This window comes from Adiantum capillus-veneris, chromosome 8 (assembly GCF_014529385.1).
Source record: "Adiantum capillus-veneris isolate H3 chromosome 8, ASM1452938v2, whole genome shotgun sequence".
Lineage (NCBI taxonomy): Eukaryota > Viridiplantae > Streptophyta > Polypodiopsida > Polypodiales > Pteridaceae > Adiantum > Adiantum capillus-veneris.
In genome coordinates, this window is record NC_140938.1 from 148,029,334 (window position 1) to 148,055,445 (window position 26,112).

A 26,112-nucleotide genomic window follows, 5' to 3' on the forward strand; every position below is an offset into this window, starting at 1 on the left:
AACCTGGTAGAAGCTTCTTTGTTTGAAGGATTTTCATTCCTTTGGCACTCATATGCCCAAGTCCATAGTGCCACACCGCACTGTCAACTTCTGTAGTTGCTGCACAAGCTGAAGGTTGCGTGCTAACAGTACACAAGTAAAGTGTACCGACTTTTTCACCCTTGGCAACCACCAAAGCTCCCTTTGAGATCTTCCACCGTTTGTTTCCGAATGCAATGTTGTGACCTTCATCGTCCAATTGTCCTGTAGAGATCAAATTTTTGCGAAGAGAAGGAACATGCCTAACATCTGTAAGCTTCCATTCATTTCCGTTAGCAGTTTTGACAGAAACTGTACCTTTGCCGATAATCTCACAAGCTTCATCATCTCCCAAGTATACATACCCAAAATTACCTTTGGTGTAGTCTTGGAAATGTTGCTTGTGTGGTGTCGCATGGAATGAAGCCCCAGAATCTACTATCCAGGAATTAGACACATTGTCTAATGAGAGAATTAGAGCATCTTGCTCTACTTTACCTACCACATTGGCCTTTGATGTTGGCTTGTTGTCTTGAGACTCTGTCTCCTTCTTCTTCTTGGACCAGCAATCCTTCTTGACGTGGCCCTTCTTGCCGCAATTCCAACATTCAAGAACTGACTTTGTGCGTGACTTGCTCTGCCTTGAGCGATCACGACCCTTTTGGTTTTTGAACCTCTCCTTAAGCCTTCCTCTTGTTTCCACGGATAGTGCAGCACTTGATGATTCTCCTGTGCTTCTCCTTCGCATTTCCTCGCTTAGGAGAACACCCACAACATCATCAAACTTAAGAGTATTTGTGCCAGAGATAGAATTACTTACAACCATCACAAGGCTGTCCCAACTATCCGGTAGAGATGATAGTATAAGGAGATCTCGCACTTCGTCATCGAAATTGATTTTCACTGATCGAAGTTGACTTATGTTTGTGTTAAAGTCATTTAGGTGTTCTGCAACTGAACCATTCTCTTCTATCTTTAGATTGAACAAGCGCTTCATAAGAAATACCTTATTGGATGCCGATGGTTTCACGTAGAAGTCGTCAAGTGACTTCATCAAATCCTCCGTGGTCTTCATCTCCGAAACATTGAAGGCCACCGTTGACGCCAAGATTAACCGGATTGTTCCTAGTGCCTTTCGATCAAGGACAATCCATGCTTCATCTGCCATTGTTGCGGGCTTCTTCGCAAGACCGCCTAGCGGCAAATAGAGTTCCTTCTGGTAGAGATAGTCTTCAATCTGCATCTTCCAATGTTGGTAATTTTTGCCGTTGAACTTCTCAATCTTGAGCTTCCCTTCCTCCGCCATAACTCCCACACAATTCAAGGAATCCTTTCCTTGAGATAATTTAGCTACGAGCAAACCTTGCTCTGATACCAGTTGTTAGGAAATAAGACGTAGCTAAATAGATAATTGAGTAGATTACTTAATGGAGAGAGACAGATTTATATACACGAGATTATAGAGTAGAGAGAGAGAGAGAGAGAGAGAGAGAGAGAGAGAGAGAGAGAGAGAGAGAGAGAGAGAGTACACACGATATACGTGGTTCACCCAATGTGGGCTACGTCCACGGGCAAGCAGCCACTCAATGGCTTTAGTACTTCAAAACAAGAAGTAGTTTACAAAGGGATTATACCCTTAATGGAGCTCCCGCCTTGCTTCACTCTCACGACCTCACACTCACCTTGTTGCATCAACTTCACACTATGAAATGTGTGTAGAAATGGCCTCCTTTTATAGGCCAAAAGGGTTGCCCTCTCTTATGAGAGACAGCCATGTGTAGCCGCCCTTGTTCGAATAAGTCCAAATCGGACCCTCCAATCCGCCCATGTGTGGCCGCCCTTGAGAAGACAAGTCCGCTTTTGAATCCGGCCACCGGCCAACGGCCATTGACTTCCGACCACTGGCCACCGGCCATTGACTTCCGACCACCGGCCATCGGCCATTGACTACCGGCCACCGGCCAACCGACCGATTGTTTTTCGACCACTTTTCGGCTACCGTCCGGCCATAATATTCTGGCGAAAAAGAATATTCCGATGAAAAAAAAAGTCTCGCGGGCCTTCGCCCCCGAGGCCTTTAAAGTTGCCGCTGATTCTTGTCCGTGAAAATTTTGGTTTCCAGTGAGTGATTTTCCTTCACGCACGATGGCTTCTCCTCATAATGGGGGACTTACAAATGTGCGCTTTTACCAGAGAAAATTACAAGGGTAAATCAGGCTCCATACTTAACAGCTATGACACAAGAAGCACTAGCTATGAACAACCATCAAACAACAATCACTAGCTATGGAATAGCTTTAACTAAAGAATATACTTGATTATTAGCTATCAATAGTCATCACTAGGTATAGAATGTCATTGAGTAGCTATAAAATCTCTATTGATTACCTATTAAAAAGAAAATTTTGGCTATGAAATAGCAATCACAAGCCATGAATAGCTACCACTTGCTATCAAAAAGCTATCAAGAGATATTTTATAGAAATCACTAGCTATAAAATAGTTTCACCTAAAGCAAATACCTGATCAATAGCTATTACACAACTGATAATAACAGAACAATTATTAGTATCTATCACTATCAACCAGTAGGTAATTACAAAAATAGTCATTATTGGGTATCAATATCAATACCAATCAGTTAGCATGGTAGAAGTTATGAAGCAACACATAGCTACCGGTCAAACTTTGACGGCTATCAACTGGCCAATATAGTGAACAACTATGACATATATTTGAATCGTTATAAGATGGTACAACATAGCTAATGGGTGGCTATGAAGTAAACTGCATTTGATAGCTATTAGTGTGGCAAGAGTTATCTATAAAACATGGATAACTACCAGCCAAAATTTGACATCTATTAACTAGCCATTGCCAAAGAATAACTATAACAAAAAGCCATGAAACACATAATTGGTAGCAAAACAGATAGATATTGGTCAATAATTGGCAACCAAACCCTGACAATAGTTATGTAAGTAATTCAAATAGCTATGCAATCGAAAAGTTTCTACCCGGTAAGACAACTTAGAAAATACAAAAACCTACATGGCATACACTTTCTTCCATACCTATGATACTTCTAATAAATGGATGGGATGTTCGATATACTCCTTCCGACCAATTCTCTTTTGCTATGAACAACCATCAAACAACAATCACTAGCTATGGAATAGTTTTAACTAAAGAAAATACTTGATTATTAGCTATTGATAGCGATCACTATCTAAAAAATGGCAATCATAGGCTATGAAATATCTATTATTTAGCTATCAAATACCAATAAATGGCTATAAAATAGCAATTTCTACCTATGAATAGTTATTGGTAGCTATCAAAGAGTTACCAATAGCTACCAAATAGCAATTACTATATATAAAATATATTTCAAATAGAAAAGACTAGCTATGAAATAGCAATCACTAGCCATGAATAGCTATCAAATATCTCTGACTAGCTATGAAATACCTCATCCTAAAGAAAATACTTGATTATTAGCTATCAATAGTGATCACTAGGTATAGAATGGTTATTAGTATCTATCACTATCAACAAGTAGGTAATTACAAAACTAGTCATTATTGGATATCAATATCAATACCAATCAGATAGCATGGTAGAAGTTATGTAGCAACACATCGCTACCGGTCAAACTTTGACGGCTATCAACTGGCCAATTTAGTGAACAACTACGACATATATTTGGCTAGTTATAAGATGGTACAACATACCTAGTGGGTGGCTATGAAGTAAATTGCATTTGATAGCTATTAGTGTGGCAAGAGTTATGTATAAAACATGGATAGCTACCAACCAAAATTTGACAGCTATTAACTATCCATTGCGAAAGAATAACTATAAGAAAAACCATGAAACACATAATTGGCAGCAAAATAGATAGATATTGGTCAATAATTGTCAACCAAAACCTGGCAATAGTTATGTAAGTAATTCAAATGGTTGTGCAGTCAAAAAGCTTCTACCCGGTAAGAGTATTTAGCAAATACAAAAAGCCACTACATGGCATACACTTTCTTCCATACCTATGATACTTCTAATAAATGGATGGGATGTTCGACATACTCCTTCCGACCAATTCTCTTTTGACATATGTCTTTTTTGTTGGGGGATACACGAGTCTCAAGCATCCAAAAGTTGACTATTAGCTCCTTTACCTCTTCAAGTATGCGACTTTTTTGAACACTCCGATGACATGTGGCAAAGGACAAAGTGGTCTTCTCAGTTTGTTGGAGTAGCGGATTCTTGGCTCCATACAAGTTCCTTCTATGAATAGAAAGTAGCTTGGAGACAACATTAACATTAAGCCTTGTGCCTCCTCTGGGTTTTTTGAGTTCAGAAGCATCATCATGGTAGGCCTCTTGAGAAACATCTCATCTTCAGTGTGTGGCCTCTTTAAGTCTTGAAGTGTGTTTCGAATATTTCTTATTATGGTATCTGCAAAAGAGGGTGTTGATGCTTTGTCATTCTAGATATCTTTCAGTGAAGGGTGCTGAATCATCCGATTGAAGATGTCTTTCTTGGTGTCCATGTCCATTCCACTTGTGCTTTGAAGTACATATCGTGAAATCCCTTTAGCTATCTTTGCTCTTTTTTCATTCTCGATGATTTCTGCACAGCCCTGTGCCTTTGTTAAGTCTTCTATTCCTTTGGCTACTTCATTCCCTTCTCTTTCAACAACCAAACATACATCTACTCTTGTCTTCAATCAGGCTCTTTTTTCTCTCTTGCGGAAAGCTTCATATTCCCTGGTCACCATTGCCTGCTTCAAGTCCTGGAATGAACCAACCATGAAAAACATAACACAGTGACTTATTTACAATCATCAGCTAAGCTACAAGGAGCTTTATATAGTGCAGTCATAATAAAAAAGAGACTTTAGGGAAACAGCCCACCAAGGCATCTTCAGATTCACGGAAAAAGTGTTGCAAAAAGCAAGTAGGAACCCAAAAAATGTTCGGATGAGATAATGGCTATCATGACATAAACAACAGGTATTGCCATGATCAAATCATCACGGGGAATGCAGGGAATGTGAACCCCAAACAGAGAAACTGACTTCTAAAGGATTCTCACTTCTACAACTATTTGTGTCATTTCATTGTGTTGATGTCATGAATGTTGCTCTAGACCAGCATGTGGTGTTCTATGCTTACTATCTATATTGAGTGCCTCCTTCCCAGCAATACAATACAATGTAACAACCGGTAGATAAGTTAAAGACAATCATAATATCATTGGTCGTGTAGATAATAACCACCAATCGTGTGACTAACCATATGTACATACCTCCCCAGATTTTGCAATACAAGGCAAGAACTATGAATACATTAGAGACTACAAATCGTGTGATTGACCATATGTACATATCTCCTCGAATTCTACCCTCACTCCCACCCCAAACATAAGTGCGTTTAAAAAAAACCTGCCCAAAGCACAACAATTAAAAAGAGAGGGAGAGAAACAGATGTAATGGCAAGGAACCTACTCCTTATCCTCCCTTTCCAAAGATGCAAGTTCCACCATTAGGGCCAAAAACGACTCAAAAAGGGTTGTGTAAGGAATTGGCTACATTACTAATTAGCACAGTCGTTTATGGTCAAAACGGCTCCAAATTTGTCCGTTTTGGTCATATAAAGCACATCTACGCAATCTAAAGCGTATCTAGGTACATATCTCTAAGTATTCAAAAAGATATCGTTTTCTTCACATTCCTTTGTGGCTCACCTCGAAATTTGTTCTCATTTACTTCACTTGGCGGCAAATACTTGTTTCCACTTTTGAATCACTCCTTCATTACTTATAATGACTAATACATCTTCCATTAGTGATAACCGCAAGTTTCACTTGATCATTAAGCTAAGCCAACAATATGCTACTACGCGGAGAGTCTATCAAAGACCAGTTACAACTGCAAATGAAGCACAATAACTTCACAATGAGGGAAATTGAAGCACATTTATATATGGACAGATGGGAGCTTGTATCCATCGGATCATAGCACTTAAAGGTATCCATATTTTCACACATCTCATGATTTGATGAGATTTGTTGGTGATGGGGTTGATGGCTTACTAGGATATAGTTCTAGGTTATCTCATTTACACATTGATCATACACATTACATTCAATATCTCAAAACTGTTTTGTCTTCAAATGCAACAAGAATTTTAGAACTTGAAAACCAAATAGCATCTCTAAAACAAGAAAATCATGAGCTTCAGACTTTAAAAGAAACTCCAATAGGATTAAGAGCAGGAGTAAAACGAATAAGAGATGTACTAAACTTACCAGAAGGTTTTGGACAAAGAAAAGAAAGATTATAGATTACTAGAGAACATGTGACTAGTCTTTTAGGATTTGATATGTCCAATGTTCAAGAAAGGGTGAGATTTTTGAATGAGGTAATGAACAAAAGTGATATTCTGAAACTTTGAAACTTCTTGAAAATCAAACTTAGAAGAAATTGGTATTTCAAAGTTTACTGAAAGATATGGGTTTACTGGTCCAACCTTCTCAAATGCAAGAAGTTTGTGACACAGTGGGGGTGAGTAGAAGGGGTTATAGGGCCATCTCTAAAACCTGGTTTCAGGTTTTAACGTATTAAAAGATTAAAGCTTTTGAGTATCCTACGCCTCACAATGTTGGGAAAGTTAGGACTTTGTTAAACGAAGAAATACCCGAACATTTTGGAGAGTACTATCATATAGAAGGAACGATGCCATATGAAAAACAAAAAAAAAAACTTCTTTTGAGTATAATGTTTTTAATAACATTTGGATGAGTATAAAAAATGTTCAATCTGCTATGGTGAGATACTATAATATGCAAGAATTAGATTGTGAAGGAAAACTTATATTTGTTATGAAATTGGATGAAGCTCAAATTCAGAAATGTCAAAAAATGGAAAGAGTATCCATATCCCTTATGAATAGAGCATTGGACTATAGCCAGGGTAAGCCTGATTCCCCATACCACAAAATTCAATCAGAAATGGAGCTTTGGTGGATTGGAGCAGCTCAAATACCATTAGAAAATCACAATACATTGAAATGGCTCTTTTTGCAGACCGATATCCCTTCTGTTATACAAGACCAAAATGCAGGCGAAAAACTCTGTGTAGATGGCATGGGTGAATTTTTTGTAGAATGCCACTTCAGTGCCGACCTAAAAGCATTAAAGTGCATGTTTGGTGTATGTGGAGGTGCCAATACCAAGTATCCATGTCTATATTGCATGGAAAGCACTGGAACAAAAGGATGGCTTGCAGAACATGAGGTTGAAAAACCACCATCGAGAAATAGTATAAACGTCATCGACTACTCATCGTCTTCTATGATATGGGATCCAATTCTAACAAGAGATTTTAAAAATGTACATATATGTACAATGCATGCAGAGATTAGAATCTTGGACAAATTGCTTCGACTCCATCTTGATTATGCATATTCTATTAAGCCAAGTAAACTTGCAGAGGAGTGCATAGAAAAATGCGAGGCTTTGCTCTCTCAAATGGGCTTTCATGGTGGTCAAGTGCATCTAAAAAAAGATCCTACTCTTTCAAAAGGAGCGGGTGATGTTTTGGAAGATGTTTCAATGGGTGGAGCAAAAGCCAAGAGATTTTTGAGTAACCATGACAACAAACAAGTTGATGCTATGTGGAACTGCTTGAAGGACCCTTGTGTAATAACAACCAATGTCAAAAGTAGACCAGATGTAGACAACAAACGCATGAAAGTGTGGAAGAAGCTCGATAATTTTTTGAAAGTTTTGAGACAACAAGTTAGCTCTGCTACTTATGAAGATGACTTTAAAAAGACAATAAATCTTTTAATAATTGCTATTACAGATGCTTGGGGAGCAAAAGACATCACATATTACTTGGTGAGTATTCAATTACTTTCTAAAATCTGGATAGTATTTTACATTGCATCCTATTGAGTTCAATTTACTTGTTTTTTATTTTTAGCATATTCTGTACCTGCATGGACCATATTTTGCAAAACAAGGACCCCTTGCAACATGGAATACTCAGGGAATGGAAAAATCTCACTACTATCAAGCGAGGACTTATTCTTTCAAATGTACTAGAAAGGGAGGGGGACAAAGAAGGAGCAATGCACTAAAGGAATTATTCAGTTAGTTCTATAGGAGGAAATTACAATGGTTGAGATCAAATAACCATGTTGCTCAACCACAGATGGAGATTAATGCTCCACTTTGAAACTTTGAACTGAATCTTTCTAAGGAGATCCAAATTCAAAAAAGATATTTTTGGTGCAAAAAAATGTCAAATTTACATCAGTTTTTGAGTTTTTTTCATATCTCTAAGCATGTCACCCCTATATCTCAAAAGATTTCTTCTTTTATAGCCCGCAAGAAGGTTGACATTTGTCTCCTCAGCTACTGCTGCTGCATAGCTAGAGTAGAAAAGAAAGTATCCTGCACTTGAGGCATTGAATCCTGCAGCATATCCAAATAGTCTAAGTGCTGCAGTTCTCTCAAGTAACATGATCTTGTTTGCATTGATTTGAAGGGGAGTGTACCCTAAAAACCATGAAAATATCTTCAGGTTAAATATTGGCAACTCAAGATCTTCAGAATACTGCATGTGAAAAGCACAGAAGGTTGCACTATCCAATGTAGGCATGTAGTGCATGAGAAAAGAGGCATCCCTTCTAGAAGAGCCCTCTATTTCTTTCCCTCTTGAGCCTTTAGCTTTCCCAAGAAAATTGTCTTTGTCAAGGAGTTCAATCTTGCAAAACAAGACATAATGAGTAATTAAAACAAACTTGAAAAAAAAGAAAGATTTCAGAAGGGAGATCAAGGTGAAAATAAATCTACCTTTTGGAACTCATCCTCGGTAATGACTTTTTCTTGAAGGAGATTGCTGGTGAAGAACTTGCAGAACATCAGCTGCACATTTGAGCATAGCTTCATTTCTCTTTAGTTGCTCGTGTGTAAGTGCCCTTTTCACAACTGCTCCTGTCCCATCATGTTCTCCTTTCCTGTGGCCACTACCAAAGACGTTCCACACCATCACTTTCCCTGTCAAAGCAGCATATCTACCACAAAAATAGCAAGGCCTTTTTACCTTGAATTGCGATGCTACCCCATACGACCAAACCCACTGTTGTCTAACATCCAAGCCTTTATCTTTTATCCATTCCCAATGTAGCATAAAGCAGTGTTGGACAAACAAAGTGTCGTGATTTTTATCATCAAAAATGAAAAAGTGCAAAGTCTTTTATATCTCAGGTCCAACACAATAGTAGATAACGTGTACAAAAATGGTGACCTGAATGGAATATCAATGCATCGACTGGATCTCATTCTGTTGCCATCGATACACAAAGTCATGTTTGATGAAAAACTGGAGATCTTTTTTGAATACCTGTAGCAAATCAGCAGTGATCATCTCCTTGCATATAAGTTTCTTCCTTTTCTTCTTCTTTCCACCTTCACTTTTGCCTGTTTCCACATCCTTAAATACTTTGACGTTGATGGTTCTTGCATCCTTTAGCAACTCTTGTGGACAACATAAAAATTTCTCTGCCCCACATTTTGTACATTGACCCATGTGGGATTTTAGACCATGGTAGGTAGATCCAGCTTGCTTGGGACACAATAGAGAATCTATAAGCTTTGAAATTCTCTTCACACTGTACTTTGTAGCAACACATGTTCCTACAAGTGATGAATCATTGCACACAACACATGCACAATTTCACAACCCACCATGCATTCCAAATGCTTGACTACGCATATGATTCACAGCCTCCTTCAAATATGAAATTTTCACAAGGTAAATACAAAAACATGTCAGCCTATTCTTTAGCTTTCGCACAAAGTAGGTCTTCTCTGATTCAAAAGCTCGAAGATGGATTGCTACATCCGGATTGGCATCCTTGAAACATTGGTAGAGCTCAGCCTGCATCCATTCCACAACAAGAAATCTTGAATGACGAAGAAATCATGTGTCAAAGCTACCCATTGGCTATCAATAGCTATCAATAGTAAGTTGTAGCTATTAATAGCTATCAAAAGCTATGAAATAAAGATCACTAGCTATAAATATCTATAGATAAAAGCTATCATTATCTATCAAATACCCATAAAGTAGAGATCACTAGCTATAAAAAGCTATCAAAAGCTATCAAACAACTACTAGTAGCTTTTGTATACAATCACTAACTATAAATTACCTTTCACCTAAAGCAAACACTTGATCATTCACTATCAATAGCTATCAAATGGCAGTTATCAAAATCAATAGCTATAACTAGCTATGAAATATCTAAGAACTGCTTTCAATAGTTGAGAGGTAGCTATCACCAACTATAAACTAAACACTAGCTATGAAATAGAAATCACTAGCTATGAAAAGCTATTATACTTATCAAAGATCTTATCGAGTAGCGATCAGTAGCGATAAAGTAGCCTTGGCTATGAAATAGCAAACACTAGGTATGAGATATCTATCAAAAAGCTATCAATAGCTATAAAATAAGCACTATCTATGAATAGCTACCAATAGCTAGCTATCAATAGCTATCAAATAGCAGTTACCAAAGAGCTATCAAAGAGCTATTAATAGCTATCAAATAGTAGTTATGAACATCAATAGCTATCGCACAACAATTACTATCTATAAAATAGCTATCAAATAGTAAACACTAGCTATGAAATAGCTATCATTAGCTATTATAGTTATCAAAGAGTTGTTCTAGTAGCTATTGTGTAGCAATCACTAGCTATGAAATAGCTTTGGCTATGAAATAGTAGCAAACACTAGCTATGAGATATTTATCAAATAGATATCTATAGCTATGACACAAGAAGCACTAGCTATGAACAACCATCAAACAACAATCACTAGCTATGGAATAGTTTTAACTAAAGAAAATACTTGATTATTAGCTATTGATAGCGATCACTATCTAAAAAATGGCAATCATAGGCTATGAAATATCTATTATTTAGCTATCAAATACCAATAAATGGCTATAAAATAGCAATTTCTACCTATGAATAGTTATTGGTAGCTATCAAAGAGTTACCAATAGCTACCAAATAGCAATTACTATATATAAAATATATTTCAAATAGAAAAGACTAGCTATGAAATAGCAATCACTAGCCATGAATAGCTATCAAATATCTCTGACTAGCTATGAAATACCTCATCCTAAAGAAAATACTTGATTATTAGCTATCAATAGTGATCACTAGGTATAGAATGGTTATTAGTATCTATCACTATCAACAAGTAGGTAATTACAAAACTAGTCATTATTGGATATCAATATCAATACCAATCAGATAGCATGGTAGAAGTTATGTAGCAACACATCGCTACCGGTCAAACTTTGACGGCTATCAACTGGCCAATTTAGTGAACAACTACGACATATATTTGGCTAGTTATAAGATGGTACAACATACCTAGTGGGTGGCTATGAAGTAAATTGCATTTGATAGCTATTAGTGTGGCAAGAGTTATGTATAAAACATGGATAGCTACCAACCAAAATTTGACAGCTATTAACTATCCATTGCGAAAGAATAACTATAAGAAAAACCATGAAACACATAATTGGCAGCAAAATAGATAGATATTGGTCAATAATTGTCAACCAAAACCTGGCAATAGTTATGTAAGTAATTCAAATGGTTGTGCAGTCAAAAAGCTTCTACCCGGTAAGAGTATTTAGCAAATACAAAAAGCCACTACATGGCATACACTTTCTTCCATACCTATGATACTTCTAATAAATGGATGGGATGTTCGACATACTCCTTCCGACCAATTCTCTTTTGACATATGTCTTTTTTGTTGGGGGATACACGAGTCTCAAGCATCCAAAAGTTGACTATTAGCTCCTTTACCTCTTCAAGTATGCGACTTTTTTGAACACTCCGATGACATGTGGCAAAGGACAAAGTGTTCTTCTCAGTTTGTTGGAGTAGCCAATACTTGGCTCCATACAAGTTCCTTCTATGAATAGAAAGTAGCTTGGAGACAACATTAACATTAAGGCCTCGTGCCTCTTCTGGGTTTTTTGAGTTTAGAAGCATCATCATGGTAGGCCTCTTGAGGAACATCTCATCTTCAGTTTGTGGCCTCCTCAAGTCTTGAAGTGTGTTTTGAATATTTCTTATTAGGGTATCTGGAAAACAGGGTGTTGATGTTTTGTCATTCTTGATATCTTTCAGTGAAGGGTGCTGAATCATCCGATTGAAGATGTCTTTCTTGGTGTCCAAGTCCATTCAACTTGTGCTTTGAAGTACATATTGTGCAATCCCTTTCGCTATCTTTGCTCTTTTTTCATTCTCGATGATTTCTGCAAAGCCCTGTGCCTTTTTAAAAGTCTTCTAATCCTTTGCCTACTTCATTCCCTTCTCTTTCAACAACCAAACATACATCTACTCTTCTCTTTAATCAGGCTCTTTTTTGTCTCTTGCGGAAAGCTTCATATTCCCTGGTCACCATTGCCTGCTTCAAGTCCTGGAATGAACCAACCATAAAAAACATAACACAGTGACTTATTTACAATCATCAGCTAAGCGACAAGGAGCTTTAGATAGTGTAGTCATAATAAAAAAGAGACTTTAGGGCAATAGCCCACCAAGGCATCTTCAGATTCACGTAAAAAGTGTTGCAAAAGCAAGTAGGAACCCAAAAAATATTCGGATGAAAAAATGAGCTATCATGACATAAACAGCAGGTATTGCCATGATCAAATCGTCACGGGGAATGCAGGGAATGTGAACCCCAAACAGAGAAAGTGACATGTAAAGGATTCTCACTTCTACAACTATTTGTGTCATTTCATTGTGTTGATGTCATGAATGTTGCTCTAGACCACCATGTGGTGTTCTATGCTTACTATCTACATTGAGTGCCTCCTTCCCAACAATACAATACAATGTAACAACCCATAGATAAATTAAAGACAATCATAATATCCTTGGTCGTGTAGATAATAACCACCAATCGTGTGACTAACCATATGTACATACCTCCCCAGATTTTACAATACAAGGCAAGAACTGTGAATAAATTAGAGACTACAGATCGTGTGACTGACCATCTGTACATATCTCCTCGAATTCTGCCCTCACTCCCACCCCAAACATAACAAGTGCATTTAAAAAAAACCTGCCCAAAGCACAACAATTAAAAAGAGACGAAGAGAAACAGATGTAATGGCAAGGAAACTGCTCCTTATCCTCCCCTTCCAATGATGCAAGTTCCACCATTAGGGACAAAAACAACTCAAAAAGGGCTGTGTAAGGAATTGGTTACATTACTAATTAGCAGAGTCGTTTACGGCAAAACGGCTCCAAATTTGTCCGTTTTGGTCATTTAAAGCATATCTACGCAATCTAAAGCGTATCTAGGTACTTGGCGGCAAATACTTGTTTCCACTCAATCTCTCTTATTTCTCTCACCTTGCGCGAGCTTTATCTCTTCTTCTCTGATGCACCTTGTTCTGCTGCTACGTTATTTCCATTATACTTTCTGCTCCTTCATTACTTATAATTACTAATACATCTTCCATTAGTGATAAGCGCAAGTTTCACTTGAAGATTAAGCTAAGCCAACAATATGCTACTACGCGGAGTGTCTATCAAAGACCAATTACAACTGCAAATGAAGCACAATAACTTCACAAAACGAGGGAAAGCATTAGGTGAAAGTTGGACTCACAAAGAGGCCCTTTAAGGTGTTTGAATTTACCTCTCTGTACCAAAATGGGCACATGGATAATGTTTTGCAAATAAACTCCAAAGTTGGCGGAGGTTTGACAATTAGAATTTCCTCTTCAAGCTCTGTCTATTGATATATAGCACGCCATGAGATTCCTCATATTTTCGAAGATTCTTTTTTTAATTCACTTATGATGTGACAACTCCTCTTTTGAGCTGATTTTTTTGGGTGTGTGTCTCTCTGTGTGGAGTGGGTAAATGGGTAGTCTCTCTCGTATCACTCCATAGGTGTGTTCCCTGTTTCGGTAAGGTGGGTTGTGTAAGCCGGTGGTGTCCCATAGTGTGTGTGTATATCATCCCAAGAGTGTGTGTCGGGTCATTATAGAGGCGTTCTATGTGTTTTCATCCCGCTCGCATTCTTTTGGTGCCCCCACGGAGGATCTTCTTCGAGTACCTTTTGCTTCGAGCTTCAAGCTTCGAGATTCAGGATTACAGGTTGCAAGTTACAGGTTACAGGGACAGGTACATGTATAGGTACAGGGGATTCACACACGTACAGGTAGCTATAGTAGAGTGATACGCTAACAGTGGGAGTCACTTGCAGTTGCCGTGGGTATGCATCATTTGGCACGTGTTTGAGCGCATTGTCTGCTGGTATTGTACGTTACTTGTGGAAACTGCCATTGTACGCCTTTGTGGAGCCATACTTGGTTTTATTTGGCAGTCCCAGCCATTTCTGAGACTTGGTCTAGAAGATAGTCATTTCTGAGACTTGGCTATACGAGATTTGCATAAGCCTTCATGAGAGGGTCGATAGCGTAAGGTTTTATTGAGCTAGGGGATTCTCAAATGTGAGATCCTTTCAGTGATACAGGTGGCTGGAGAACGCTTTTCGTGACCTCGCCATTGGCTATGTACTAGTGGGGAAATCAAAGGATATGACAGGTGTGCCTTCTTGGGAGTTGCATGGTTGACTTTAATGGATGATCAAAATGGCCCTCAATTCACTCCTTTTCATTTAACTCAAAGAATCCAAATAAATGTTCATGTGTCCAGGAAGATTTTTTTCTGGTGTGAGGTCCCCACCCCATCATCTTAAATGACGGATCTGATGGTAAACCTGATGGCCACTAGATCTACAGCGGAAACAGACAACGTGGTTTTGGGTTCAACTAGCCGACGATCTCTCATCACCAAGTGAATCGAGTTCGAGCCTACTAGCATCGAGATCTAGTTCCACCTCGTAGGAGAATCAATTATTAGTCCTAAAACCCACCTTCCAAGAGGAGAGAAGTCTCGAGTGCCTTTTTCCCAATAGCTTTCAGAGGCACATACACTTGAGACTTCGCCACTCTTGGGGCAATGAGTAATACTAGCGTCAATTTATAGTGCTATGGGGACGGAGAGTTCCCAACCAATCGGGACCACCCTTCTTATAGGCATTGGTAACCCGATCCAAGCCCCCACTTTTCGCCCCATACTCACACTTCCTTTGTTACCTAACTACTACCACAATGGTTGTTCAACATATAAGTTCTTTGTTTATTTTTCCGATTCACAAGTTCTTTAATACAGCCCTTCAACTAGTGTTGCAAAGCGGCACCAAGACAGTAATTCTAGTAAGAATTTTACCCAAAACTTATTCATTAAAATTTCAATGTTCTGGAGGTACAACTTCCCCCCTCCAGGGAGAGTTTACTCCTCCCGTTGTCGCCTAGCTGCCCATACAACTAGGTATGTCCACCGCATAGAAAGCACGACATGGACATTCCCACCGCATAGAAAGCAAGACGTGGGTTCCCACCACTTAACTAGCAGTCGTGGATTTAAGAGCCCTTAACCAAGAACTCTGGCCCCTGTGATCAGGAGGGGGTCCGAACTAGTATCAACATTGGAAATAGAAATAAACATGCCGAGCTAAATTTTCCCTAGCAGACATTCTTTCCTATTTCAAACAGTATCTCCATCAACCATTCTTTCCTTCTTAGAATTTAATATACACTTCAATTCAAATGCCGAGGTTTTTGTCGGATGTCTCCAACATGTTTAGGGATATGTTATTTCCTAACTTATCGTATGCAATGTTAATTTAAACAACTTGAATAAAAATGTGACCTACCTCCCCCATTTCCTCGTCATTGGCCTCTGAGATGGTCATTACTTAGTCATCCATGGGAGCTTTTCCTTTCCCATTCACGTTACTTGTTCCCGCCTCACAGTCGTGGGCACCACCGAAGCGAGTTCTCTTTACCGATGCCACTTTATACTCACTACTTAATTGAAAACTTGGAGAAAAGAACCTGATTAGGGGCTGAATTCTACTCGAAATTCTGATCCAATGGAGTTCTCAAGATGAGAATCAGGCAGCACTTCCCTCCATTTGCTTCTTCTCCAAAAACTATGTGTGCCGGCAGCACCTCCCCAAGGTGTGTGTATAAGTGTGTGTGTGTACTGAGTGGGTGTGTGAGCATCAGTATGTGTGTGTGTGTGTGTGTGTGTGTGTGTGTGACCACACTCTTAAATAGGCCTCTCGATGCTGAAAATTGACCTTGCTTGCTATTTGCATCTGAGAGCCACTCCACTTATGCATGGCAAGTCTAGTTACATGCCTACCAAGTGTCTAGTTAGCTAGTGTAATTGACTCTCACACTCACTCTCAAGCATGGAAACTCTCCAACAACTCCCAAAAGAAGAGAGGGCATCCCCTAGCTACTAAAGTAAGCTCTGAGTGACCTGGAACCTGTTCCCACACAGCCTCAAGCCCCGGTGCCTCCTCACACAACCTTATGAAATTTTGGTTTTAGGTTAAAACGGGCCATACGAGTCGGAATTTAATGCGTAATTGCTATACTAAGCTCTAACTAAGGTGTATCTATCCAAGTACCTGCCATATTTAGCAGCCTCCAGGGTCCGAAAATGCATTTTTTTCAAATTCGGGGTACGGGTGCAGTTTTTCGAGACAGTCAAAACTAGACGGGTCGGGTGACCAAAAACTTACTAATTTTGGAAATTTTTCACAAAAATTATTTTAATTCACATTTTGAAGCTTTTTAACATTATAAACATCATGGAACTGACAGAATTTGGAAAATTACTAAAAATAGTAACTTTTTCCATCATGATCTTTTCATGGTACAATGGTGCTTTTTTAGCTCGGGGTCGGAGACCTTACATCCTCCCCCAACGTGAAGAATTTGAGATGTTCTCATCTCAAAAATACATCTGGGTAAATTTTATGCTAACTAATTAGGTACATATATCCCTCATGCTTTGATAATATAATTGTCTTTAGCTTTATGCGTCTTATTCTGCTGAACTTTGATGAGATCCTGGTGCTTGAATTATTGTTCACTAGGATTAGAAGTTGCAGCATACAGAGATGCTCTCTCATCAGCTTCGTCAGCCACAATTGGTTGTCTCACTGCGGCATTAGCGAAAGCTCCGCTTCCTTGTCCTATGATTCCTCTTCCTCGGCCTCCTCTTTCGTTTGGTTGACCTCGCCCGTTGACGTTCAGAGGTACATTGTTAGTACCGGACTTTTGGGAAATCCTTTTTGGAAATCGGATTTTGTAATGTCCATACTCTTGGCACTCAAAGCATCTTATATTGGGAAACTCGGTAGCTGCCGTAGTAGCTACTATCGGACGATGGTCGTATGCATGGTTGATTGGTCTGTTACTCCAGTTGTCTGTCCTTGCCCTCTTTGACAAATAGTATTGATCTTGGGTAGTCCTTGAATCTCTTTAGCAAGGCATCTTGCAGAGTTGCTGGCCTGAGAGCTTCTAGTTGGTTGTTCAAGGGGTCGATGAGTCCTTGGCAGAATCGTTCTACCTGTTGTTCCAACGTCATCTTAGGAGCATATCTTTGAAGAGTGATGAACTTTGAATAATATTCTTCGATGGAAGAAGTCAGATGTCGAAGTGAGAAAACCTCATTCATCTTTAAGTCTTTGTGAGCGGGTGGTAAGTATCGCTCCATCACCGCAGCCTTGATGTCTTCCCATGACTGGGAAGATCCCTTGATATCCAAGTCCCTGCAATGTTGTTTCCACCAGATCTTGGAATCGCCAGACAAGCGGAACATCGCAAGCATGATTTGGTTCTTAGATTGATATTTCGCAGCTTCGAAATAGTCTTCCATTGCTTCCATCCATACTTCCGCATCTCTCTCCACATTAACCCCTTCGCCTTTAAAGGTTGGAGGCGGAGCTTGCTTAAGGAGAAGATTTTTCTCCTGAACGGCGGTATATAGCACAATAGACGGTACCTATCCAATGGTATAAAACTCGTTACTATAGCACTCTTCTCAAATGAACCTAGGCTTTTCCATACTTAAGAAGAAATTTAACTTTTTGGGCTTAACCAGCCTACTTAATCTATACAGCTATCACAAAGGATTTAACCATTCCACCATTAGTTTAAATTCCATTGAATACATCCAAAATTGTCCGATAAATAATGGTAAAAACTTTACTCGAGAGCTTTGATCCATGCTTACAACTTTATGTGCATCAACAGGCTACCTGCCTGCAGTACTAGTCGCACCAACGACTTTAAAAAACATCATGTGGAACCCACTGAATCCCAACAAGCTCAACGAGTAAAACTCTTTAACATCACTCAGGAGACAATTTGCTAGACAACCCAATGCCATTATTCTGGGAAACATCATTCTCAAGCTTTGAGTACGAGCTATCCTACTATCCCTTATTTTTTAAAAATTTCAAACAAAATCATTTTCCAGTTCATAAACCTATAGCTCTGATACCAGGTGTCAGATACCCACCCTGTCGTCTCAAACAACGGATCTGATGGTAAAGCTGATGGCCAATAGATCTACAAAGGAAACAAGCAACGCGGTTTGGGGTTCAACTAGCGGACGATCTCTCATCACCAAGTAAATCGAGTTCGAGCCTACTAGCATCGAGATCTAGTTCCACCTCGCAGGGAAAGCGTGTCTAATCAATTATCGGTCCTAAAACCTACCTTCCAAGAGGAGAGAAGTCTCGAGTGCCTTTTTCCCCATAGCTTTGAGAGGCACGTACACTTGAGACTTCGCCGCTCTTGGGGCAATGAGTAATACTAGCATCAATTTATAGTACTATGGGGACGGAGAGTTCGTGACCAATAAGGACCACCCTTCTCATAGGCATTGGCCACCCGAGCCAAGCCCCCACTTTCCACCAAATTTTACTCAAAACTTATTCATTAAAATTTCAATGTTTTGGAGGTACAACATCCCCCCTCTAGCGAGAGTTTACTCCTCCCATTGTCGCCTAGCTGCCCATACAACTAGGTATGTCCACCGCATAGAAATCACGACATGGACATTCCCACTGCATAGAAACCGAGACGTGGGTTCCCATCGCTTAACCAGCAGACGTAGGTATCCACTGCTTAACCAGTAGTCATGGATTTAAGAGCCATTAACGAGGAACTCTGCCCCCTGTGATGATCAGAAGGGGGTTCGGACTAGTACCAACATTGGAAATAGAAATGAACATGCCGAGCTAAATTTTCCCTAGCAGACATTCTTTCCTATTTCAAACAGTGTATCCATCAACCATTCTTTCCTACTTATAATTTAATATACACTTCAATTCAAATGCACAGGTATCCGTCGGATTTCTCCAACATTTTTAGGATATGTTCTTTCCTAACTTATCGTATGCAATGTTAATTTAAACAAATTGAATAAAAATGTGACCTACCTCCCCCATTTCCTTGTCATTGGCCCGTGAGATGGTCAATACTTGGTCGTCCATGGGAGCTTTTCCTGTCCCATTCATGTCGTGGGCACCACCGAAGCGGGTTCTCTTTACCGAGGCCATTTTATACTCACTACTTAATTGACAACTTGGAGAAAAGAACGTGATTAGGGGCTGAATTCTACTGGAAATTCTAATCCAATGGAGTTCTCAAGATGAGAATTGGGCAACACTTCCCTCCTTTGCTTCTTCTCCAAAGACTATGTGTGCCGGCAACACCTCCGCAAGGTGTGTGTGTGTAAGTGTGTGTGTGTTTGTACTGAGTGGGTGTGTGAGCATAGGTGTGTGTATGTGTGTGAGCACACTCTTAAATAGGCCTATCCATGCTGAAAATAAACCTTGATTGCTATTTGCATCTGAGAGCTACTCCACTTATGCATGGCAAGTCTAGTTACATGCCTACCAAGTGTCTAGTTAGCTAGTGCAACTGACTCTCACACTCACTCTCAAGCATGACAACTCTCCCACAACTCCCAAAAGAAGAGAGGGCACCCCCTAGCTACTAAAGTAAGATCTGAGTGGCCTGGAACCTGTTGCCACACAGCCTCGACCCCGGTGCCTCCTCGCACAACCTTATGCAATTTTGGTTTTAGGCTAAAACAGGCCATACGAGTCGGAATTTAATGTCGTAAATTGCTATACTAAGCTCTAACTAAGGTGTATCTGTCCGAGTACTTGCCATATTTAGCAACCTCCGGTGTTCGAAAATGCATTTTTTTCAAATTCGGGGTACAGGTGCAATTTTTGAGACGGTCAAAACTAGACGGGTCGGGTGACCAAAAACTTACTAATTTTGGAAAATTTTCACAAAAATTATTTTATTCACATTTTGAATCTTTATAACATTCTAAGCATCATGGCACTGACAGAATTTGGAAAATTGCTAAAAATAGTAACTTTTTTCATTATGATCTTTTCATGGTACAATGGTGCTCTTTTAGTTCGGGGTCAGAGACCTTACATCTAGCAGTGCATAGTCTTTATGTTCGGGCCAAGAAGATTAAGAGAGATACTGGAATGTCCTTTGCCTGTTGTAATACCGATAATTAACTATGAAAACTCATTTGATGTGCATGTGTTCGTCCTTTTCTAAAGACAAGCTCCATTGAAGTTTCTGGAATTGAGTCAGTAAAAAGTTTTGGGTTCTTGCATGTGTGCTTGAAGGGGTTCTCAAAGCATTGAACTTGGGTAGCCATGGATTTCTCTTATCCCGAGTTTCATGGAAGAAGTAATGAAGACGTGGAAGACTTTTTGGAAAAGATGGAGGTTTCCTGTATTAGCAAAACCAGATTCATAACCCTGCAGAGATGTTACGTCTTCTCCATATTTGATTGAAGAGTGATGCACGAGTTTGGTTTAAAGCATTTGAAGAGGAGTTGATTTTGGCTGATCCACTTGTAAGATTGAGTTGGGACAATCTAAGGCATGGATTGGAAGTGGAGTTTTTGAAGATAGAACATCCTGACAAAGTGTGGCAAGAAGTACAAGGTTTGGTGCAAAAGGAAGGTGAGCCAGTAGATGCGTACATACATAAGTTTTCATTGGCATGGGAGAGGATGTGCAAGGACCTAGCACCACAAGTACCCCCGCCTGACATGATGAAGAAGGACAGATTATTGGCTGGTCGTTGGGAGAACATACTTTGGAGAGTGGAGCTAAGGAAGCCTAGGACATATGAAGATGCACTAGAGGTAGCAAGGAACAAAGAGTGGAAGCTGAAGAAAATGAGCTAGTTAGGGGTGGATTCTTTGCCCATGAGGTCTGAGTTTCAGCCTATGGACTCTTTACAAGGTCGCATGCTAGGGGTTCATGATGAATCAGTGGTTTCTATTACTCCTCAGGTTATGCCAGCAGTGGTCACTACAGCAGTGCAAGATGATGGACTAAGGCAAGACATGAGGCAAGTAATAGATTTAATGAAGAATCTCAAGTGGGAAATAATCGAGGTCGAGGGAGGTTTGCAAATCATCCAGGAGGTGAAGAAAGACCTAGGAATGGTGTTGGACAAAGCAATGGTAGGTTTTGGAGGTAGACGCCCACATGTTATAATTGTGGAGAGTTGGGACACATCAGCCTGCAATGTGATAAGCCACCAAGGATGGGGGGAGACATGTATCCATTGCCAAGATAGGTGCTAACTAGGTCAAATGATTATGGCATCGAAATTAAGGGAGATGAAGGAACCAGTGGATTAACCTAGGAGGAAATGGGAAAGACAAAATTGTTAAGTGTAGTCACCTTGGAGAAGGCATCAAAGCTATAGGATACATTAGTGATGCCTATTAGAAAGAGGACCACAGAGGACAAGGAAGGAAGAAGGGCCTCAGGTCCTAGTAAGAAGAAGGGAAAGAGCCATGAAGGCAAGGATGTCAAGGCCAAGAGGAAAAGGAGGGCTCGTCGCAAGTTTCATGTTTCAGATTTTCCAGTAGGGGATGGGCAATTAAGCTATGACTTGAAGGAGGAATTTGACAAGCACGAAAGCAAACGTCACTTTTGGGCAGCTTATAGAGATGGTGCCTAAGCTAAAGAGACAATGGAAGAGGATGGTTAACCCAATGGAGATGGTGCCTAAGCTAAAGAGACAATGGAAGAGGATGGTTAACCCAATGGAGAAAGAGCCAGAGAGAGGTTTAGTGAAGGTGTTGGCGATGGATGAGCTACCAGACATTTGCCCAATAGTAGATGTGTGGCACAAAAGAAAAAATTTGGGACAAGGTTATGTGGATGGTGGAACCCAAATATGTGTCATCACACACTCATGCGTTGAGAAGATGGGTCTTACAGTGAATGGAGTGTCAGGTTTCCAGATTAGATTGGAAAACCATCAAAAAGTAAAATGTTTGGGTGTTGTAAAGAGCTTAGAAGTGGAAGCATATGATGCAAAGGTAGTGGTTGATTTTCATGTGATGCCAGCGGGGTTGGGAGCATATCCTATTATATTGGGTAGACCATGGTTACGTGCAGTGGGAGCTGTTCAAGATTGGAGATGTGGTACGATTAGCCTCTATGGAAAGACAGGTGCCAATAAGCTTTATAATATGTACACAAGTAAAATATTGGAAGAGCATTATGAACATGAGGATGAGTCTAGTGATGAGGACTATTCCACAGTGAGACTGCTGATGAGGACAGTGATAGTACTACCAGGAGTGATGAGGATGCTGATGTTGCATTTCTTTTGATGGACAAAGAAACCCATGAGTCTAGTTTAGTTGCATTTGCAGATGAGGTTGAAGATGAAAGTGAAGGGCCTTATGAAGTGATTGAAGGGCTGATGCAAACCAAGGTTGAATTGTCAAAGAAGTAGGAATTGATGACACAAATGATCAGTGGTGGATACCTCTAAGCTATGGAGAAGGAGATATATTTGCACATGCTGGCTAGTTTTCCTGATTTGTTCATTACCTTCATATGAAGAGATCAGAGGGTTCAAGGGTAAAGAGATGCATATAGAGCTGAAAGAAGGTGCTAAGCCAGTGTTGCAAAGGCTAAGAAGGATGGGTCAAGAGCAAATGAAAGCCTTGCAGGAAGAGGTGGACAAGTTATTGAAGGCATGGTTCATAGTCCCAGTGGAAACCACAGAATGAGTGAGTCCAGTAGTAGTCAGTCTAAAGAAGAATGGAAAGTGGAGGATTTGTGTAGATTAAACCTTTAAATGCAGCCACTAAGAAGAAACCATACCCTCTCCCATTCATCGATCAGATCTTGGATTCAATGGCAGGTAATGAGAGGTACAATGTGTGTGATGGTTTTTCAGGCTATTTTCAATTGAAGATTTCTCTTAAAGACCGAACTAAGACAAATTTCATTACGCCATGGGGATGCTATTGCTACATGGTATTGCCATTTCGGTTGTCAAATGGGCCATATTTCTATCAAGAGAGAGCAAATTGGGTATTGGCACCATTAATTGGTAGTTGTGTTAAAGCTTTTATGGACGACTTCTGTGTCTATAGCAGTAGGGCTGAACACCATTAGAAGCTACAGATGGTATTGGCTCGATATGATCAATGTGGAGGACAACTAAATCCAAATAAATGTCATTTAGAACAACCAAGGGTGAAGTTATTGGGACATATGGTGTCAGAAAATGGCATTGAGGCTGATCCAGACAAGGTTAAGTCTATTATTCTTCTTCCATCACCTACGAGTAAAAAGCAATTGGCAACCTTTATACACAAAGTAAAGTACATGTCACGGTTTATTCCATTGTCTTCGAAGCTCCTTTATCCATTACAACAAGTGGCAAAGCATGATCCTTTGCAATGGGATGACAAGTGTGAAGAAGTGTTTCAAGAGGTGAAAGAAGTGTTAGGGGGGTTGCCAGCCATGCACGCTCCCGATTGGGAGCAAGTGTTTTATGTAAATCCATCAGTAGGGGATGATGCCATTGGAGCCATGCTATTGCAAAAGGGGAAGGGCAGCCATTATATGATGCAAGTGTATTGTGCAAGCCGAGTGAAGTTGATAGCAGAGAGAAAGTTCTCGAAAGTAGAGCTAGTGATGGCTAGTGTAATATTTGCTTGTCTCGACGATTTCTTCATTACTTGCTACCACGACCTTTTGTTTTCTTGACGAGTTGTGCCTTTTTTCCAAAGTTAATTAATGGCACTAACATGTCAAATGTGGTCAAGAAATGGGTAATTGAGCTGCAAGAATTTGAGTTCTCTTTTCTAGTGGAAGACAGTACAAGAGCTACCCTAGCCGATTTGTTGACCTACGAGGAGAATCCCCTTATTGTTAAGGAAGAGGCGGTGAGAAGAGTAGTTGAAGAAGTGCCACAGATAAGCAATGCACATGTGTTGTTCTTTGATGGCTCATACAGAAAGAGCCATGATGCGGCTTCAGGGGGTATAGCACTTTATGATCCAGAGGGGAAGCTAGTATGTAAGAGAGGGTTCAAGTTGGATGCACATAGTAACAATGAGGCTAAATATGCTATGTTGGAAGCCAGATTACACATTTGTTTGAAGCATGGGATAGAAGGTTGAGCATAAAAGGTGATGCCTTGTTAGTTGTGAAGCAAGTGCTGGGTGCGTGGAAGAGCAAAAACACCTCATTGAAGGAAATGTGTTTCAGAATTAAAGGCCTGTTAAAAAGTTCGAAGCATGGAGCATCAAACACATAGAACGTGCTCTAAATGGAGAGTCACATGAAGCAGCTCAAAGCATTGACGGGAGCAAAGTGAACCCCGAACCCCGATGGCCTCTAAAACGCCGGGGGCCTAATGGCGTGCCTCAAGCCTATCACGATAAAGCAAACAAGCGGCACCACCTAGCTTTAAGTGGCTAGGACACAAAGCACGTTGATATGAACACCGCAAACTTACACACACACACACACACACACACACACACACACACAGATTTGCAAATGATGAAAACCCTCGAGGGTGTGAGGGAGAATTATTTCTGCAGTATTTACAAATGGCACGCCGTGGTGGTAGAAAGGTAGGGAGAAAAGATGGTGCAAACTACTTGGTACGTTCTCTAAGACGACTCAATGATTGTGGAGCTTGCTATCAAGAGCGTGTGTACGTTGTCGAGAAATTTGCGGTCTTGCCATGAAAGCACCGCGCTTATGGCTGTGAGAGTTTGTGCGAGAACTCAACAAAAACTATATGAAGGAGTTAAACCATAGATGCCATGAAGAATAGGGTTTTGAAAGAAGTGCAATCAAACAAGACACACTCTTTCTCTCTTGCACTCACACACACAAAAAAAGAACACAAAAGAGAATGTCAAAATACACAAAGATGAAAACATCAGGCTATGGTCATGTCGTATCATGGGTAATATGAAAGGGTTAATAGATGAGTTAATGGAATTCAATCTTGGCTGACCAAATATGCTACGAATTGTTCTTTGGAATTGTAGTTTTGTGCTTACCATAATATATATATTTTGTCTAGTGATTGGGATTAATTGTGTGTACAAATCCTCTTGGTTCATAGCAAGATAACTACGCTTACATCAAAAGAAAAATTATAGTCTATGAGAGGTAGTATGATGGGATCCGATGATAGAAGTATTTCATTGAGCCTTTCTGGGCCAAAGAGAAACACTATACGTTGTTGAAAGTGTATTTTACGGCTAATCCATACGTTAATTCTAATAGATCGTACAGAGTGAAAGCGATAGAAATTATCATCATGTGGATTATTCATCTAGGATAGTATGTGAGAAATGTAGATATGAGAGAAGTGAAGAGATGAGAAGTTTCCCTCCCAAACCCTATTCTTGCCCGTAGGCAATAAGGATACCGTGGGGAGAGATGTACCTGTAGCAAGGAGAACCTAAAATTTGTAGAGAGGATGAATTACTAAGAGTGAGAGAGATAGATTTGGTTAAGGATGTGATATTGATATATATATATATATATATATATATATATATATATATATATATATATATATATATTTATATATATATATATATATATATATATATATATATATATATATATATATATATATATATATTAGATTAGATATGAAAAAGAAAACAACAAGAAATCAAGAAAACATCAATGTAGAACACATCTTACTTGACAAACCCTTTGGCACCATTATTGATGGAGAGCGAAGAAGAGGG

The 26,112-nt window shown here is 39.7% G+C and overlaps 1 protein-coding gene and 2 pseudogenes across 1 annotated transcript; 1 reads left to right on the forward strand and 2 right to left on the reverse strand.

The window, feature by feature from the left end:
- Positions 1-4,037: 4,037 nt before the first annotated feature.
- Positions 4,038-4,576, reverse strand: LOC147453143 (uncharacterized; annotated as a pseudogene).
- Positions 4,577-7,032: 2,456 nt separating this feature from the next.
- LOC147453144 (uncharacterized) lies at positions 7,033-8,967 on the forward strand. Its single transcript, XM_086519346.1, has 2 exons — positions 7,033-7,776; positions 8,923-8,967. Exons 1-2 carry the CDS (start codon positions 7,033-7,035, stop codon positions 8,965-8,967), a joined length of 789 nt encoding a protein of 262 aa, XP_086375472.1.
- A 2,802-nt stretch (positions 8,968-11,769) lies between these two features.
- LOC147453145 (uncharacterized) lies at positions 11,770-12,309 on the reverse strand (annotated as a pseudogene).
- Between the last annotated feature and the right edge of the window lie 13,803 nt (positions 12,310-26,112).